A 20975-nucleotide genomic window follows, 5' to 3' on the forward strand; every position below is an offset into this window, starting at 1 on the left:
AGTACTTACTTTTTCTCCAAATCCCAATTCAAACGTTTACTTCTGAGAAACCTTCCTAACTTTCCTAGGGAGCTTTAGTCACTCTCACCTCTCTGTTCTCATAACAATTATGCCTGTCTCTATTATAACTCTTTAATTCTATCAAACAATGTGCATTCTCTCTCTCTCTCTCTCTCCTTCTCTCTCTCAACTGAGAATGATGAACACTCTGCTATCATTTGTATCAGCACAGGGTCTAGCACAAACAGGTGACCAGTAAATGCTTCTCCACTTACTAATTGAATATTTGAGGCATCAATTAAAATGTTGTCAATTTACTAACTTAGGTTTGAGCTGGATGTCTAAAGTTGATATTAGACCTACTTTAGCTTGGAATTATTTAACTCTGAAGGCAAATGGATGTCATGATAAGTTGTTTTATTATTATTGGTTACATTCATATAGGGTCCCCAAATAGAATATTTCTGGAGAGATTAATTTTCAAGCTAAAATGGTTATTGTGTGACTATTTTTATTAATAATGATGGTTGAATCATTTCGGGTTGTAGGTGAAACTGTTTACAAGCACTTTCCTCTCCCATTCCCAGCTTCTTTATAGTGTCAAATCTTAGCATGAAAATGTGTGAGCATTGAACCTGAAATTACTAAGTAAATTTCAGACTTGTCTACTGATGATATTAGATTTGACTAACTGTCCATGTTAAAAAAAAAATCTAAGAGACCACCAGAATTTACATTATTTTGATAAATCTTAGAAACACATGATAACAAGTTTTGATTCAGGATTTGGGTGCATTTGCATACATACAAACTCACACTTCCTCACTACCTCATTAGAGTACTGGCAGGAAACAGATGGCTCACTCAAAGGGCTTAATTGAAGAGCATTTAATAAAAGAGATTGTTTACAGAGGAATATTCACTTGTAAGGTAACCAAAAAGGGAGTTTAAAGTGCCAGGAACTAGTTACAGTGGGAAACATTACTTCTTCATGCCTGAAGGGGCAAGAGCATGGAGCTATAGCTGTGGGATAGGGGTTGCTGCACAAGAGCACCTTGTGAGAAAAACGGAATTGTAAAAAAATCACTGCCTGGCAGGAAGGGGTGGGAATTATTACCTTGACCTCTCTCTATCCTTCTACCTTCTGATTTCTGGTCAGCATTTGTCATCAGCCAAAGCCAACTAGAAACCAAAATACAAGGTAGCCTGACACAAAGCAGGCAGAAACAGTGAACAGATCTGGAGGGACAAATGGCAAACGACCAGCAAACTATCTTTGGAAGAATATCTAATTTTTGATTCCTCATCCATCTAGAAAAAAAAAAAGACAAATCATTGTTAAGTAGACACAAGACCATGAGATATTGACTTTTGGGTTAATGCATGCAATAAGAGATGAGAAACACAGTAGTTCTGATTTTCCGTTTCCCTTAGAGCTCACACTACTGAAGGTAGGAAAGATAGGAGACAAGAGACAAAGCAGGTAAATACTTCACATCCCCATCTCCCCACTTCGGCTTTAAGCAGAGCAGTTGCAATTAAATCTATTTATTATATTAAGTTATATGTAAGATTAGTTAAGAAATATACCATTCTAATGGGAAGATCTGGGAATAGAAACCAGATTTCTTAGGTCTATTGGGAACTGTGTTAGGAAATAAACTTCAGAAATGTGTCCTCCTATTTTTTTATCTGTAAAATGGAAGTAAAAGTATATATCTTAGATAAATCATAGGGTTGTGAAGATCAAATGAGGAAATGGATATGGATTCCTTTTGAAAAGTTAAACAAGTTCTAAAATGTCAGGCCCAATCACTTTTGGATGCTACCTTACAAAGCTGGCCCCTGAGTGTATGTTTGCCAATCATCACATCCTCTCTTTCTGGCTATCTTTCCTCTACACATGGAGCACTTCACTCAACTCCAACTTAAACATCACATACAAAGGAATGATAAGCAGTAAGAAAATCCCAATGTGGTGGCAATACCATGGCGTGTTAAAAAGAAAGAACTATATTCTGTTGAACTCCGTTTTCGTGGTGCATAACTCCCCTTTCCATAGGTCCTATTAACTTCAAAGGGAGCTTCGTGCATGTAAATGATTATATTTATTGGATGCGCTAACTCCTTCTTATCCTCCGGGCACAATTAGAAATATCATAGAAAAATGAATGTCAGAGACTTGGATCCATATTTGATATTCTATGGGAAATTTCCCATAGTTACAGATGTTAAAATTCCTGCCCAATGGTCCAGTCATGAATTTGTAGTATTTATTTTTCTATCATTCTTGGAATTATTATTTTCTCTGCTTTTAGAATATTCATTTTTACATTAAAGAAAAAATATTATCTTTAGGTCCAGATAAGCTAGTGATAAAATCTTAGCTTGTCATACAACTTGATACAATAATAGAAATTTAGACTGCATGGCCTTTCTCTTTCAAGGAATTGTTACTGCTTCTCTGAGATTATATCATAAATACTTATAACAATTCTGTTCATACTTCAAGTTCACTCTGGGAACTGCTGGTAGTGAGTTTATAGGAAGTAAATTCCTGGTTGCCCAGTTTAATATTATATACACTAAACCACACTGTAATTTTAGTATTCATTGTAAACTTAGGTCATTATCAATATTTTTGTTAGGGTAGCTATAAACTCAGGTTTTCTCCAGTTGAAATCACCACAATGAAAACAGATGTATGGAGAGCTGCACTTTTACACTGATTTGTTGTTTGTTCTCTTTATTTTTTTAAATTTATTTTTCTGTTACAATTGACAATATTATATTGGTTTCTGGTGTACAACATAGTGATTAGACATTTGTATACTTAATGAAGTAATTCAGTTGTTTGTTCTCTTTAAATTCAGTTAGTTGTCTCATAGCTCTTGGTGGAAGTGTCTTCAGAACTAATTCTGACAGCTTAATGCCCTCATCTCAGCAGTGAATATAAGGACCTTGAAAGTGTTGTAGACATGAATCTTCAGTAATTTTATAAATATTATACATCCAAGAGGGCAGCTTAACTTTTGAACTGTACATTTTTTTAAAAGAGACAAAAAAGGAGAAAAATAGGAGAAGTGTCTCAGATTAAATATTTAAAACTATTATGAAAGAGAAAATGTATACTATTAAACAATGAATATCTTTACTGGAAATGTACCCACATGTAATTGGTGGTGTGAAAGAAACAAAGATTTTTTTTGTAATATTTTGATAAGCAATACAGCTTACAAAAGATTTATTCCAACTAACCTTGTAGACAAATAAAATAGTATCAAGTTAATATGCATCCACTTTGAATTATTTGTAAGAAGTAAGCAAAGACAGTCTAATTTTAGTAAATATTTAGAGAGCAAAACAATCCAAAGTATATATAACCATCAAATTTCTAGTGAAAATGTATGTAAGTGGGCTTATTTTGAAAGAAAATTCCTACTCCCAGTGTCATAACCAATTAAATTCTCCAGGTAATGACCCCATTTGCATAGTGAGTGAAACCCACAAGTGGGAATTTTAATGGGCACACCACCTGAGTACAGTAATTGAGAGTGACACAACTTGAACTAGTTTTGTGCTTACCCCACTGAAAATTCTACTCATATTATTTTTAATGTCAAGCTACAAGTCAAATTTCAAGATGATGGATTTGTTCTTTTTTAAGCACCGAGTCTGAATAAAAGAAATGCTTTAATTCTGTTATGCATTGCATATCTTTGCTTTAACTAATCTGTAGTTCTGATTCTAACCATTGCTTCATTTTCTTTAGTGATTGGAATTTAATTTTATTCATTAATTTGTGAATAATTAGGTAAAAAATAATGTCCTCAGCAGCCAAATTGCTTTTGGATTGCTATTTAATGTACTTTTACCAGAATATTTATTATAGTTAAGCTGGCAGAATAGTTTACTAACGTGTAATTGTGTAAATATGCTCAATTATTTTTTCTGATGATCTAACAAAATCTAATATAAAATGTATTCATGGGTATTTCCCTCCTCCTTCACCTCAACACCAATAAAACAGTTCCTGCAGAGCTGATCAGAGATGCCTTGTCATCTGAAGGTGTTCCTTTTGAAAAATATTCTCCTTATCTCTCAGGCACTATTCATGTCCTTGAAAGAAATGTGCATTCTGATTGAGGGATCATATGATGTCCACATTAAATTATATAACAAAGCTGATCTCAAGATTCTAAGAGTCATTACACACAGGTTGAACTGCGCTTTCTGGATTTTAAAATGACATTTTAAAACATCTTTTGTTTCATTCTAAGATTGCTTGAGATCCTAACTATTTGTAGGTGTTTGACACCACTCTACCACATCTGTAATTGGCATAGCATCCAGCAGACAAGCTCTGTACATTTTTACACTGCAACCTACCAAGTTAAGAAATGTATTGGTTCAATATAAAACAGCAGGCTGTTTTTAGACATAGTTACTAGTGCACAAGCTTTAATATGGCTTTGCTTCATCCTATAATGAGATCTTTTGGTTCCCTGCTCAACAGGCTTTTATTCCTTTGCAAAAGGCTATGAACTATGTCAAGTGAATCAGCTGCTTTTGTACACCCTCTTTCTTGGCTTTGGAATGTAATTCCTTTGCTTCCACCATTTTATGCATCAGATAGGACTTAAGAACCTTTTCAATTTTTCAAGTTAAACTTAGAATTTGTTTGAATTTGCTTTTCACTATTTTCCTAATAATTACATTCTCAACTGAATCTCACACAAAGACCTGCCTGGAAGTGAACACTTACTTGTAGAGCTATACTTTGTCTTTAATATATATATATATTCAACCAATATATATATATTCTTTAATATCATATATCTATAATACATACATACACACACACACACACACACACAACACACACACAAACACACCCCACAAAGGATGGTTATCTAAAAATGATTTCTTCATGATCACCTCACAACTAAATTCAGGATTCTCTTTTCGTGAGCACTGAGGTAAGGGATGGAGAGCATAAATAATGGCAAAACAATGGAACTAGAAGTAGTAGACACAGTTCAGTTGGAAGGCAGCAAATTCCTCATGTTAACATTTGGGAGCTCAGGAGCTATAGTTATAGCCCCAGTGGAAATGTTACACTACTGTCCCTGTTTGATGAAGAATGGGGTGGTGTAGATTTCTGCTTGCCTACAGATCCTGCTTTCTAGGTGGGGCTTGGCTCTGGCTTTGCTTATATTTCTTTTTACCTCAAGACTGTCCATTGACTTCATTACAATTTATTTATACAATATTTTGATTCATAATTCAAAGTAGAGGGAGTAGCCATTGGGAATTTTGCAATGTGAAGAAGATACATGATGGGTTTAGTCATCGGTGATAGCTTTTGCAAAAACTACCCTCCAGTTAGGGCTATATCATAATGTTATGCCCTCTCCACAACCCCTTCCATTTTGACCAAAATCTCTAAAAGTAATCTTAAATAAGCAAGTAAATATTAGTAGTCTCACTATAGGAACTAAATTTTTCTCATAGGAAATATCAAAATCAGACTTCTTCCCTGGATTGAAACTTCCTTAGTGTTAGATGACTCTTCTGAGTAAAAAATTATAGGTTAAAAGGGAGTATGGAAATGAAGGGTTAAAAGGACTTCCCCTTATAGTACTTAATCCTTGATTTAAAAAAATAGTAAGTGTGGAATAAACCCTATTGATATATTAACTGCCTTTTAAAAGTACAAAAGAGAAAAATGGATATTATAGTATTTGATGAAATTTTACCTTGCCTGTCAGATTAGATGTAACAAATCTACAGGCCTACAAATCACAAGTAATCGGAAAGGGCATAAAGGTCTTGAATAATTTAAAAAATAATCTTATTAATAAGTACACTTATTCATTAGATGGTTGGGTAAATCTAAGCATTTAAACTGGAATTCAAGAAGGCAAGCCATAGAGATTCTGGACTTGCGTCTTATTTATGTTAGGCCGTGACTTTGACGTTTCTAACATTAGAATCTAGGACACTAATAAAATTTATATGGAACATTACCCTATAAGGTTGCCTTGGTTACTCCTTGAACTGTTCAGAGAAAAACCGACTACTCCAGGTGAGAAAAATGGGTATAGTTGATACACTGTAAGAACACAAAAATTAAATTATTATATTTATAAATAAAAAGCCTCCTAAATAAAGCTATTTGGGGGTTAAATACTAAAACTTTCCTACCACTTAAAAATTGTGCCAACTTAAACTCTAGATGAAAATACTTCTGATGATTTACTTTTGGGTAAAATTTATTAAGTCTAATACCTAATTTCATAGACCTTTCATGTTTAAGTATATTAAAAAATTACCTTAGTTTTTATGTTAGGTGATAATTCCAAAACAAATAAATAGAAACAAGTTACAAAAAAAAGGTACAATTTTGACCTATTACAAATCTTTTAAAAACACTATGTTTTGAAATCAAATCTTAGTTGTGATTTGCAGTATAAACTGATTTGAATCTTTCATAGTTCATTATGCATATGAGACATGTGACTTACATAAGAAGACTAGGAAATCTTTAGAAAGGGAAGTAACAAGATTTAAAAAAGCCTCAGGTTTTAAAATTATAATTGAATTTGTTCAAATATCAGTCAATTAGTGTATCAATTAGATAGAAAATATGCTAAAGCACAATAGAGAAATCATTTTTTTATTTAAAATAATGTATTCAGGATAATACAGGTCCAGTTTAAAAATATTTAAGATTAAGTTTCCACATTTAAAATGATACCAAATTTATAACTCTAAATATAGCACTTAGTCATGATGGCCATATAATCAACAAAACATTTTCATACAGAAATTCTAAAACATATTGAAACTATTTTCACATTTGCCTACTTTTTTTTTTCACTTTTTAAAAAAATCATACAAGGCACTTTATGGAATGTCTGTAGTCTACAGGAAAAATACTGTGAATATAAATATGAAAAAAGAAATTCTGCTATTAACGTTCTCTGTTATAGAGAAACATTATTTTAAAAGTGCTAATATTTTTATCTCAAATAGTAGCAGAATATATTTAAATATTAGACAAACCACTTAGAAAATTCTGCAGGATAAAAAGTGAAATATTTTAACAATTCCAGGTTATCAGAAGGCTTTATATGTCAATACACAGATGACACTCTCACATCTTAATATATATGCCTAAGTTAATTCTGGGTATATGTAAATATTCAGATTCTGGTTACTATAAAATAGTACAAAGCTATTCGTATATTTGATGTAACAAACAAAACTCTTTAGACAAGGATGAGAAAGACATATGTTTACTAGAATTCTATTTAAAACAGAAATTTTAAAGGTATATGTGTTTGTTTGTGTGTGTAAATAGCACTAAATGGGGAATTAAAGATTATTTTCTTTTTAAAGTCCTTTAAATAATGACATAACTAAAAACTAGGTTTCACTTCAAAGAAAAAACCAAAGGTAGCCTTTCCATGCTTTAGGTTTAAATCTCTTTAAAAGTTGAGATTTGCTAAAAGCTTCCTAAAAAATATTTGTTTTTACTATTTGTTTTACTATTAATTTGATATCCAGTAAGAAGAACTGAAAATAACTCTTAATCCAAAGTATATTTTTAAAATCTCTAAAAGGAATTACATTAAATCAAACAAAACTACAACTGTGGGAAGATCAAATTTAGTAGGAAAGCTCATAGTATGAAAATTTTCTCTCCCTTTTATCTGCACAACCAGTCTCTATCTCAATAACTATACACTTACTCATGTAATTGACTTATTTCAGTACACTTAAGGTTCTTTATAACCCGCCATATTGGTTTAGTTTTATATGAAATTGCAATACTGAAATTTGGTCACAGTAGTGGATATTGAGACTCCCACTACATCAGAACGAATGCTTTGCACTGAAGATTAACTGTGTTTATAAAATATAACATTGGTTAAAAAACAATCCAAAACAAACAAACGTACACCCCACCCTCTGAAAAAAAGACCTACAGCTATGAAATTAAAAAAGAAAGCTTTTGAATAAATCAAAATCAAAATATTGAATTTTAATATTAAAGATCTCCTAATTTAAATGCAGTTCATCAAAAGTATTCCATATTCTTTATAAAATATAGCTCTTTATTTGGCAAATCATTGTTTTATCACAAACAATAATTTTTAAATTATATGTAATAAAATGAATATTTGAAATTAAATTTTATAGTTTTCTTAATATAAGCTGTAGTCCTATGACTAAAGAAAATACTTACTTAAGAAGTTTTTAACTGCTTAAGTGCACACAGAGTTCAGGCTGTTCACCTAAAACTTTGTCCTAAATCTAAATAATTAATTCAAACAGATGAATCACTCATCCTAAGAAGCTTCCTCAAATGCTACATTCTTCTTGAAGCCTCCTGAATATTCCAGTAGATATTAGCTGTTTTTTTCTGTGTATTCCTATAGGTTTTTGAGTTTCATTCTCTTATAATCCTCACTTCAGTATGCCTTCTGGAATGGTTCATTCTTTATAGGTCTTTTTCTTCTGTTAAACTGTATTCTCCTCTGGATGGGAACTGAATGACATCTGTCTCTGAGTCTCAGCAGGAGATTATACACAGTAGGCACCCAATGTCTGCTGAACAAGTGGAGAAAGTGGAGAACAGACAATGGAGATCAATACTGGGTGCCCAACTATTGTTTGGGTTTGTTTCTCAAAGTTTATTTTAAAGTAAAATATGTTTACTGTTAACCATTAATAGATAAACATCAAAAATAAATTGTCTAGTTTTAACACCCACTGAAAATAATACATTTGGAGCAAGGGGCTCCTGAGAATTATTAAAAGAAATAGAAATATGCATATAAAGGAGGAGACATTCATTTTTTTTTCGGGGGGGAGGGGTCAAAATGTCTCTCAGTCATTGTAACCCATAAAAAAGTTTAAAAGTAGTTAAAACTTCACATATTAAACCATGTAGATTTGGTTAGAGAATAAAGGTCTTCTGAGATTACTTAAAATGAGTTAACAGTGCAAACACTGAGTTGCTTCATGAGAATCTTGCCATGTGCTTTTTCTTCCTCCTTAAACATTTTAAAAAACTCTCCAGTTTTAATATAAACAAAAGATAAATATTTATGAAGGAAAACAAATTCCACAGCATTCCATACAAATTTCCAAACAGTCTGATGATTCACAACAGGCATCCATGATGCCACAATCCATGTCACAAGGGCAGTTGCAGTCATCCCCCATTTCATCTCCACAGCAACAGCAGCAGGCTTCTGATGTGCATATGCCACACGAAGCTTGTCCCAGGACAATATTGCAGAGGGTTAGGAATTCACAGAACAAGCAGGCCAGGATACAGTGGACACAACAATCTTCATTTTCAATTGGGAAGAGTCCACATAGTGAGAAAAAGAAGAAACACAAAATATATAAGTGTCATCAATAGACTGAATAATGATTTGATCAAAATAAGTAATCCAGAACCCAATGACAAACAGTCCTAAAAGTCTTTTGTGGGCAAGAAGCTCAAGAAGAAACTTAAGTTAAATTTTAAATGATCAATCTTTAGAGGTAGATAGATACTCCATATGAGAAACAAATATCATAGTTGTGTATACATGCGCATGCACATCTAGACTAGATTATTATTCTCTTACACTGTGCAATGGTCCTTGTTCCTAGGTTCCACTTTTCTATGCCTCTTACCCATCTTCCCTATATTCGATTGCTCTCTATAACAAAGAATAAAATGAATCTATGACACTAAAATCCTTCAGAAATAGAAATTTCTTTCAACTCCACTGACCTGCTCTAAAATTAAAAGGAAAAAAAAATGTAAACATGACATACTTGGTACATTATTGAATAATTGAATAAATAGTTAAATTTAAATCTATTAAACTGGGATCAGCATGTTTTATTTTACAATAAAACTGACTCAATTTCATAGTATCAATTTTTCTTTTCATTTTGTAGGAATTAAAGAAAAATAGACTCTCTGGTCGGGTCTAACCATTGTTTCTGGAATCTAAGTTCTGCCTATTTCTAACAAAGAATTTGTACCTTAGCAAATATGAATAATGATACAATAACATGGCTTTCCTACTTCCTGTGTGGCGAAGTACTTTACATTTTTTATTATTTCCTGAATCATCTCTAATAATGCCTCTCTAATCAATAATGTTTATCAAACTTCATGAGCTGACATAAAGGGGTGAAAAATCAAACAGATTACAATCTTTAAATTTAGTACTCCATATTCTAAACTTTTCTTTAGAATTTGGGAGCAAGAGAGAGGAGCAGTTGAAGAAAATTTCTATTTCTAGAGGATCTGAACATGTCATAAAATCATTTACGACCAATGTTATAAGACGTTTGTCTAATTTCAGAAGCATTAGTGAATTTTATCAGGATTATTTCCGGGTTTTGTGTTGCTGTTGTTGGTTGGTAGAGGTTTTTTATCTTTTTTTTTTTTTTTTTTTTGTATTTCGTACAATGCAAGCTTTAATGAGGCATTCTGCTTTCAACAACAGCAGCAATACATAACAATCTCCACTCCATCCCACTGTCATAGCCCTTTGTGTTTCTGTATTTGGCTTTAAAGCTGAGTGCTTTTAATGAGTTTCAGTAAACTGTGTGACCATCTATAATAAATCACCCAACTCGTTGAACATACATGTTTCTCTATACTCTCCAACTTCATAGAGAGTCTCTAACTTTGTAAAAGGAAGGAATGTGGAAACACAAGGTCATACTCTACATACCAGATGGCGAAAGCGGGGAAGGTCAGAAAAGAACTCAAGGAAAACTCCAGAGTTGTTGGTACAATTAAAGGTTAAAAGAAGACACCAAGCTTTCCTTCTACTCTTCTCAGTGCCAACCCCACCCTCAAATGCAATGATCTGTAGAACAGCCAGAAAAAGCTCATAAAGTTATAAGAGTCTGCAGGTTGTTTTCCATCTCCTCCTAATGTTTTTAGTAGTATCCAGTCATTTCAGGAGAAAGCTGAAAGCAGCTACATGAATCCAAGTCTGCAGCCTTGGAAAGTTCTGGGTTTCTAAAGCATATCTGTGGTTTCCTTCTTTCTACATTCTTTCTATGAACTTTTATCCCGATACTTGTCTTACGTATCTCTGTACAGTTGAGCTCTTCCAGGAGTATATTATCATTAGTTGTAAAATATTTGATGTTATAAAGAACTAGCTTTATTATTATTAAGAAAATAGTGTTTAACTAGCAAGACAATTCCATTCGATATACCTTCAACAAATACCCATATTAACTGATTCTAACAACACTTCTGACCTTAACTTTCTTTTCTTTTGTAGAATGCTTATATTTCAAGACTGAAAGGAAGAATCTACAAAAACTCATTTGGCAATGAAGACTCTTTAACTGATTAATCTTAAAACTCTAAGAATAGTTATTGAGTATTAGATTCTTTATGTATCAATCGTAAACTACAACATACATAGAACTGTATGTGATGGATCGATTGATTTTATAGGGGAAAGATTTACAGGGGTCGTCCCACCCAGCCTTCGAAATAGAGGATTATAATATCTTCAAAGCCTTCTTTGGTCCCTTACTAAGTCCCTTCCTATCCTGAGATATAATCACTATCTTGAATGGTGAACAAAATTTATTTATTTATTTATTTTTTACAACAGTGAACATGTAAACATCCCTACATAATCTATCAGAAAGGAAATGACACCATATGAATTACTGGGAGTAGCATTTTTTTGGTCAACATTATGTGTTTCAGATTTATTCTAGTTGATTCATGTAGCTTTAGTTCATCTATTTTCTAGGTGTATAGTATTCCATTGATTCAATATGTCATAATTTATTTATCTACCCTACTATTTATAAACATTTTGGTCATTTCCAGTGTTTTTGCTATTATAAACATGACTGTCTGAAACAGTTTAGTGCACGTCTCCTAGAGTACACATGCTAAATAACTAGCAATAAAATCATTGGGTCACAGGATGTGCATACGTTTAATATTATTAGGTGATACCAAATTTGTTTCCAAAGTGATTGCTCTAAAATTTACTCCCACCACCCAAGTATGAGAATGATCATTACTCCACATCTACATCAATCACTGAGATTGTCATACTTTCATATATACCAATTAGTTGAGTGTGAAAAAGGCATCTCATGGTGGTTTTACCTTGTATTTACTTATTTACATGTTTGTTGGCCATTCATGTTTCCTGTTCTTTGGAATGGCTGTTTAAGGTGTTCATGTTCTCATCTCACTTTTCTATCACCGAAATAAATAGTTTATTTATTTTTTATTTATTTATAGAAGTTCTTCATATATTCAAGATATTAGTCCCTTGTCAAAATCATTATCTTTTCTCAGTATGTGGCTTTTCTTGTTTAAAATAACAAAAGACAGATGAGTTAATTTTTGGAACTTGAGAGTTTCAAATGATGAAAAGAAATCTAAATCAAATCTTGTAGTTAGCCAGAGATATGGGGTTACATGGCTGAGGATGTGAAGTGACAATGGACAAGAGATGGTGTTAACAAGATTTGATAGCACAATGAAATAAAAAGTTTCAGTGTCTGATTCAAAACAAAGGAGTCCATCCATACCTATATACTTAAAGTTAGAAGAAACCAGTAAGTAATCCAGAGGAAGAGATCGAATGTGATCGGTGTGAAATCAACAGCCCTCAGAATGTAAAGGGATAGGGAGTGGCATTCCAACCTAAACAACTCATTGCCACTCATAGGATATATTCATTTGAGAATTACAGTCTTTTCCAGATCTTAAGACAATAATAACTGTTATAAAGAAATTAGAAGCTGTAAGTCAAGAATAAAATCGCGTCAAACTCCGATTCTTAGCCAACAAGATCTACAAATTAAGTCAGTTAAATTGTCTTTGTATTTTTTAGTAAATAAAGAAAATGGAAAAATAAAGTTCTTTGCTCTAAATAGAGAAAACGCTCCTTTTCTAGCCTATTTTCTACAACACAATGTGATTTCTATAACAAATAGGTATAAGAGGTGGTTTTATATAGAATGGGGAGCATAGTGTTAATGAAGGAAAAGTATTCATTTGCTGTTGTCAGAATTAAGAAATGTGTTGCTGCAAATATATTTTCTCATTCAGATGGTTGTCTCTTTACCTTATCTTAGGAGAGGAAATGTTTTAATCACTCTTTCATTTTTTTTAAAAACTATTTATTTAGAAAACTTACTTTATACTATGTTTTAAGCTCTTTATAAATGTTAATTCATTTATTTCTAATAACATTCCTAAGAATTAGTTCTGGTATCATCTCCATTTTACCAATACAGAGAGAGACTTTCAGGAAATTTAGGAATTTACCCAAGTCATAGAGGCAATAAGTAGCAGAGCCAGGGTCAGAACCCATACAGTTAGTGTCCGTGGTCTATGCTCTAATTCAGTGTGCTGTGTTTATTGCCACTGCAGGGAAGGGTCTCTCCTAACACTTACTTCATCTTCCTGGGAGAATGATCAGTAATAAATTTTTAAAAAATTATTTCTCTTTCTGATCTGTTTTTAGCCTTGAGTCAAGTCTCTTTTCCTTTCTAAAGATGATTCTGAATTTCAGTTTTAATGAAAAGTTGATAGTAAATGTTAACCTTCAACAAGAACAAAGTTTATGAGTTGGAAAACCGATAAACTGCCAGTCACATTGTCAAAATAGACATAAGAGAGAGATGGTGTCTCTATCAAAAGAAAAAAGTCTGTAAGTTTAAAACATAAAAATTAAGGTCCCTGGTATTGTAGAGATTACATAGGAACTCTAGTGGTAATGGCAAAGGTCTCAAAAGAATAAGCTCTTTATGTAACTATTAAAACTTACAAAATATAAATATCTTCTTTAAACACAGAGTCTACATAATTTTCTAGAAAAGCATGTTGGGCTACTCTGAAAAACCAAATCTATTAAGAGGCCCCTAAAAAAGCCACAAACCAAATTACATTTTAGAGATTAAAGTGATACTAAAGGTGCATTTACAGAGACGCCTACCAGAAACTTTCATTTCCTGTACTTTATAAGTCGAGAAATACCTTGATATAACAAAAAATAAATTTAAAAAATGAATCCCTAATACTATCATATCAACTCAATTTCATAATCTAATTTTCATTCCTTGACTGAAACATTTTCTTTTCCACTTTCTAGAAAGTGACTTGATTATGACTTGGGCTAAGGAAAAGGTTAAAATAAACTTAGAAGAAATATCTTTTACAGTTTCTACCGCTACCACTCCCCCCACCAGAGGAATCAAGAATCATAAAAGGCATTATGATATTGTTTTTATTTCAAGCAAAGAGAGAACTAAAAGAATTATCAAACTAAGAAGACTTAAATAGAGGAACAAACTTTAAAAAAGTGAGTCCTTTGTATCCATGTAGTTCACTGTCAGAAATAATTTTTGTCCCTGTTCTTGAGGTTTTTAGTTTTTATGATTTTATTCAGCTATATTTGCATTTTTTGTCAAAAGTGTTTAACTTCCGTGAAGACAACCAGTTCTGGGATAGGGGCCTGTTCCAAACTGGTCCAAGCAAGGACTGCACAACTCAGTGTACTACTGAGAGCAGAATATGTCACAAGACAACTATTGTAAATTTAGGAAAAGAAAGGTACATGCCAGCAGCCAAATGGCTGAAAAAAAAGCATAAAAGGAAATCCTTAGCACATTTGATTTTAAAAAAAGGAAGAAGAATAATTACTGCAGACACAAACCCAAACAAAATCTTTGCATTCTATGAAAATTCAGTGTTAAACCCACACAGCTGGCATATCTGGAAATCATCTAGCTTCCCAATATCATGAAGGGAACAACTGCAACCTACTTAAACAGCATCTCAGGTGACTGGTGAGAATACATGTGACTAATCCAAGAGGCTTTGTTGTGTTTAAAATGAGACTGAAAATTTGTTTCTATCAGAACATGTTACTTTAATAAGGAAATTATCCCCAGTTGATTTCCTCAATCATATGTAGCCAAAAATACTAGGAAAATATGGGGAAAACAGTCTTTTTATAGTAAAAGGAACCCTAAGAGCCATCAGAAAATTTGCACAGTAAACTCAGCTCTATTTTAAACAAGTCTCTTATATTTCTTTAGTTTCCTTTTTTTAAGATGTGGTATGACAGCTGCTCTGAATTTCTTGGAACGAAGACTGAACAGCGAAGTACAGGGAGGGCAAAGAGCAGTGAGTTCTGAGAATAACTCACAGCCCATTTTTGAGCAAATGTAGATTTGCACGTGTTTTATCTTGACCAATCTCTAATAGCATTTCCTATGACTTAAAATGCTTAAAAATACTTTCTTAATCAGGCTCTTATCATGTAAACTATATACTGAGAAACGAAGGTTCATTATCCTTTTTAACAGGTTAATAGTATGCCAAAAAGTACCACAGATTAGAACGTGAGCAGTCAGTTATATGTAACCATAATTTAGGAAATTGCAATTGAGATCAAACCTGGTAGTAAAGCTACAAAGAACCCGCAGGTATTCCCATGTCTTCAGCTGCTAAGGCTCACATCTGCCTAGCAGGAGTATAAGGGGACTCATTGTGCAGAGGAAGCTCGACTGGGTGAAGGCATTCCACTTTCTAGATAATGCTTTCTTGAGACTGTTGTTTCTCAACACAATCAAAAAGCAGTCTAGAAGTGGGTTTTGGTAATCCTGAATCACAGCCAGGATGTCTAAGTTAGTATCTGGCCTCTGTGAAAAGCCAGATGTGAGGGACGAGATGCAGACATCTCCAGGGAGTTCTGCTCCTCAAGTGTTCATGAGTGCAGGAAATACTTACTAATACAGTATGGTAGCTCAGCTCCAAGTAGTTCTGTGTTTCCAAGCCAGAGGACACACAGCATCTGGCCTACAGCCTTGGAATGACCTGCTGCCTGCATAAATTGGAAATGCGCCTCCTACACAGAACCCTCTGGCACACTGCTGTCCTCCCCGTGAGGCCCTGCATCTTAGCCAGAACACAGTCAACATTTTCCTACTGGAAAAGAAAGTGAGTTAGGTCAGAAGGTAAGAGAAAGAGAACTACATTTTCCACTGCAATACAAAGACGATCACACTTAAAGAAACAATAATAATCTTTACTATTGTCTTTCCTCTCAACGAACTCAAAAAAACTAGAAAAAAAAAATCACCTTTCTCCCACACCCCACGAAGTGACTCCTCAATAATCTTCCCACCATGTGTTCGAATTCTGGAATCCATCCATCTCCTGTGAGAGGTGCATTCATATTTTAAATTACAGTAAGTGGATAGCAGATTTTTTTTGTTTGTTTCTATTATTCTATTACCCTGCTGCTTCCTGATCTGTTGTTGATTCATTAAATATTCCAAAGCTATTTTATCCAGTAATTGTTGGTCATGACTTAACTGGAGCACTGATTCAAGTAGTCTTTCTAAAAAATCACATTTTACAAAGTCTAGGAAGGTAACATATATACTAGGATACATCTTATTTCCTTGGAGCTTTACAGACAATTCTGAAGAGGAGCAAAAGTTCAGTTAGCAGAGATGTTTATTTAAAACACTTTATATGTAGAGTTAGTATGTGAGCAGAGCGGAGGGGAAAGAAAAGCTTAAAAATGTCACTAGTACAAATAATATTTACGTTAGCTTACTGAAACTTTCCAATACTTGATGATCACAAATTTGAGAGCTGGTAATAATAACAGTACTGTTTTAATAGGGTTATGGTGAGGATTAAAAAAGACAATGCATATAATATTCTCAATAAAAGAGTTATCATTTACTTACTAAATATTATTACTATGATAGCAACAAGAAATCTACCAATGTTTCTTTCACTCACTCTGATTACCACAACAAAATAAGGCCATTCTACTTAACATAAGGAGGTTTACAAAAGGCTTAAACTTAAAATGAGAGAACCAAGAAGGCAACTATAAGAGAATCTGCGGAAGAGTAGAACAGAAATCTGCCTGGAAAGAACTAGTAAATTTTGTGTTTCGCTACAGCAGAAGGTTTAAAAATAATCAACTTTTTCCATATTTAAATTAATACCTATTTATTTTCTCAGGAAGCTAAAAAGCAAAATAGTGAAACTATACTTGAATCTATTCAATGCTGACTATATTAAGCTGGCCAGCTGAAATATCTTTAGTCCAAAAAGTTTAATCAATAACAAGGTCGAATATAACTTCTGGATACCAAAATCTACTTTAGATCTTAAAAGCATTTTCCTATGAAGAATAAACGTTTAACAGTTTGTTAAAGTTGGTCACAATACCATCTATAGCTAGAACAAAATATAAAAAAGTAAATCCTCTAGTTTTAGTGAAAATATGTATTTGTATAAAAACGATCTAAAAAATTTCTCACAAAAGCTTAACTTAATATTTTTCCTATTTTTATTTTTGCAACTGTGCTTACTTCACAATTCACATTTCAGTTTCACTTCTTCATTGTGCTTGTTTGAGTATGTGCAAGGTATATTGTAAAACGAAAGCAGCTTTTGTTTTTTTTAAAGCCACATAGTACCCACTGAGATAATCCTGCAAAAGCTGATGATGACGACGATGATAAAATAGCACCCATGCCATATTGGATGCTTTTTATTTATTTGTATTGAGATATAATTGACATATAACATTGTATTAGTTTCATGTATACAAAATGATTCAATTATTTGTACATACTGTGATATGATCACCATAATGTTAACATCTGTCATTATAATTACACATTTTTGTTTCTTGTGATGAGAACTTTTAAGATCTACTCTCTTAAAATCTTTCAAATATGTAATACAGTATTACTAACTCTACACACAGTGCTAGACATTACCTCCCCATTACTCATTTATTTTATAACCGGAAGTTTGTACCTTTTCACATCCTTCACGAATTTTACACTCCTCCATGCCCTGCCTGTGCCCATGGACAATCGGTTCTTTGCATCTATGAGCTCAGTTGTTTGTTGTTGTTGTTGTTGTTGTTAATTCCACATATAAGATTATATTTGTTTTTCTCTATCTGATTTACTTCAGTAATGATCTTGATGACCTAAGGGTTTATCTATGTAGTTGCAAATGGCAGGATTTCTTTTTTTTTTTTTTAATGCTTGAATAACACTCCATTGTATGTATATACACCACTTTTTTATTCATCCATTCATCAATGGACATTTAGATTGCTTCTATACCTTAGTTATTGTAAATAATGCTGCAATGAACATGGGGGTGCACATATCTTTGTTAGTGTTTTCATTTCCTTCAGATAGATACTGAGAAGTAGAATTACTGTATCATGTGGTAATTCTATTTTTAATTTTCAGATGAACCTCCATACTGTTTCCCATAGAGGCTACACCAATTTACATTCCCATCAATGGTGCAAAGGTGTTCCCTTTTCTCCACATCCCTGCCAATGCTTATTATTTCTTGTCTTTTGGTAACAGCCATTCTTACATGTGTGAAAGGATATCTTATTGTGGTTTTGATTTGCATTTCCCTTATGATTAATGATACTGAGCACCTTTGCATGTACCTGTTGTCCATCTATAAGTCTTTTTTGGAAAATGTCTATTCAGATCCTCTGTGCATTTTTTAATTAGATTGCTGTTTTGTATAACCCTTTATTGGATATATGATTTGCAAATATTTTCTCTTATTTCATAGGTTGCCTTTTCATTGTATTGATGGTTTCATCTACTGTGCAGAAGCTTTTTTAAATTTGATGTAGTTCTACTTGTTTATTTTTGCTTTTGTTGCCTTTGATTTTGGTGTCAAATCCAAAAAATCATCACCAAGATTGATGTCAAGGAGCTTACCACCTATGCTTTTTACTGGAAGTTTTATAGTTTCAGGTCTTATGTTCAAGTCTTTAATCTTTTTTGAGAGAGAGAGAGAGAGAGAGGGGGGTGGGTGTGCGTGTATGTGTGTGTATGTGTGTGCGTGTGTCTGTGTATGGGGTAAGATAATGCCCATGTGGCTGTCCTGTTTCCCCAGCACCATTTCTTGAAGAGACTATCCTTTCCCCATTGTATATTTTTGCTCTGTTTTGTAAATCAATTGACTATATACATGTGGGTTTATTTCTGGACTCTCTATTCAGTTTGATTGATCTATGTGTCTGTTTTTATTCTAATACCATGCTGTTTTGATTACTATAGCTTCATAATACAGTTTGACTTCAGGAAGCGTGATGCCTCCAGCTTTGCTATTTTTTCTCAAGACTGGTTTGGCTATTTGGGGTCTTTAATAGATCCATACGAATTTTAGGATTGTTCTATTTCTGTGAAAAACGCCATTGGAATTTTAATAGGGATTGCTCTGAATCTGTAGATTGCTTTGGACAGTATGGACCTTTTAACAATATTAATTCTTCCAATCCATGAGTATGCAATATCTTCCCATTTATGTCACCTTCAATTTCCTTCACCACTATCTTATAGCTTTCAGAGTATAGATCTTTCACTTCCTTGGTTGAAGTTATTTCTAGGTATTTTATTCTTTTTGATGCAATTGTAAATGGGACTGTTTTCTTAATTTCTACTTTTGGTAGATCATTATTATACATAGAAATGCAACATATATTTGTATATTGTTCTTGTATCCTGCAACTTTACCAAATTCATTTATTAGTTCTAATATTTTTTTGACAGACTCCTTAGGGTTTTCTATACATAATATCATGTCATCTGCAAATAGTGACAGTTTTACTTCTTCCTTTCAAATCAGATACCTTCTTTTTCTTTTCCTTGCTTAATTGCTCTAGTTAGGATTTCTAATACTCTATTGAATAAAAGTGGCAAGAGTGGGCATCCTGTCCACTTCCTGGTCTTAGTGGAAAAGGTTTCAACTTTTCACCATTGAGTATGATATTAACTGTGGGTTTATCATATATGACCTTCAATATGTTGAGGTATGTTCCCTCTACATAAATTTTGTTTAGAGATGTATTTTTTTTTAAATTATAAATTGATGCTGAATTTTGTCAAATGCTTTTTTTGCATCTATTGAGATGGACATATAATTTTTGTCCTTCATTTTGTTAATGTAGTGTAACACATTGATTGATTAGTAGCTGCTGAATCATCCTTGAATCCCTAGAATAAATCCCACCTGATCTTGGTGTATGATCCTTTAAATATATTGTTGAATTTGGTTTATTGGTTTGCTAAAGTTTTGCTGAGGATTTTTGCATCTATGTTCATCAGGGATATAATTTACTTTTCTTGTGGTATCCTTGTCTAGTTTTGGTATCAGGGTGATGCTGGCCATGTAAAATAATTTTGGAAGTGCTTCCTCCTCTTCTATATTTGAGAAGAGTTTGAGAAGAATTGGTGGTAATTCTTCTTTAAGCGTTTGGTAGAATTCACCGGTGAAAGCATTTGGTCTTGATTTTGTTTATTGGGAGGGTTTTGATTACTGATTCAAACTCAATACTAGTAATTGTTCTGTTCAGATTTTCTATTTCTTCATGATTTGGTCTTGGTAGGTTATACGTTTCTATGAATTTCCCAATTTCTTCTAGGTTGTCAAATTTGTTGCCATATAATTGTTCATAGTAATCTCTCATGATCATTTGTATTTCTGTGATATGAGTTGTGACAGCTCATCTTTTACTTCTAATTTTGAATCCTCTCTTTTTTTCTTGATGAGTCTAGTTAAAGGGTCTTGCATTTTGTTTACCTTTTCAGAAAGGCAGCTCTTGAGTTTCACTGACCCTTTCTATTGTCTTTTTAGTCCCTAGTTCATTTATTTTCACTTGATTTTTTATTTTTCTTTTCTTCTACTAACTTTGGGCTTCATTTGATCTTCTTTTAGTTCTTTGAAGTGAGCAGTTAGAGTGTTTATTTGAGATTATTCTTTTTCTTGAGGTAGGTATTTATCGCTATGAACTTCCCTTGTAGAACTGCTTTTGCTGCATCCCATTAATTTTGGTATGTTGTATACCCATTTTCATTTGTCTCAAGGTATT

General features: G+C 32.9%; 1 protein-coding gene across 3 annotated transcripts in view; it reads right to left on the reverse strand.

Moving 5' to 3' along the window:
- Window positions 1-6662: 6662 nt before the first annotated feature.
- The window catches only part of MDFIC (MyoD family inhibitor domain containing), an 84314-nt gene continuing 70001 nt past the window's right edge, over window positions 6663-20975 (reverse strand). For 2 of the 3 annotated variants that reach the window (XM_039861027.1, XM_039861028.1), the window contains exon 5: window positions 6664-9365. In XM_039861027.1, coding sequence (XP_039716961.1) covers window positions 9118-9365 — 248 coding nt within the window. In that variant the 3' untranslated portion in view covers window positions 6664-9117. Of the gene's footprint in view, window positions 9366-20975 lie in introns of all 3 variants that reach the window. The other variant, XM_039861029.1, reaches the window with a different exon arrangement.

The sequence above is a fragment of the Pteropus medius genome, unplaced genomic scaffold (assembly GCF_902729225.1).
Source record: "Pteropus medius unplaced genomic scaffold, Ma_sr-lr_union100, whole genome shotgun sequence".
Classification (NCBI taxonomy): domain Eukaryota; kingdom Metazoa; phylum Chordata; class Mammalia; order Chiroptera; family Pteropodidae; genus Pteropus; species Pteropus medius.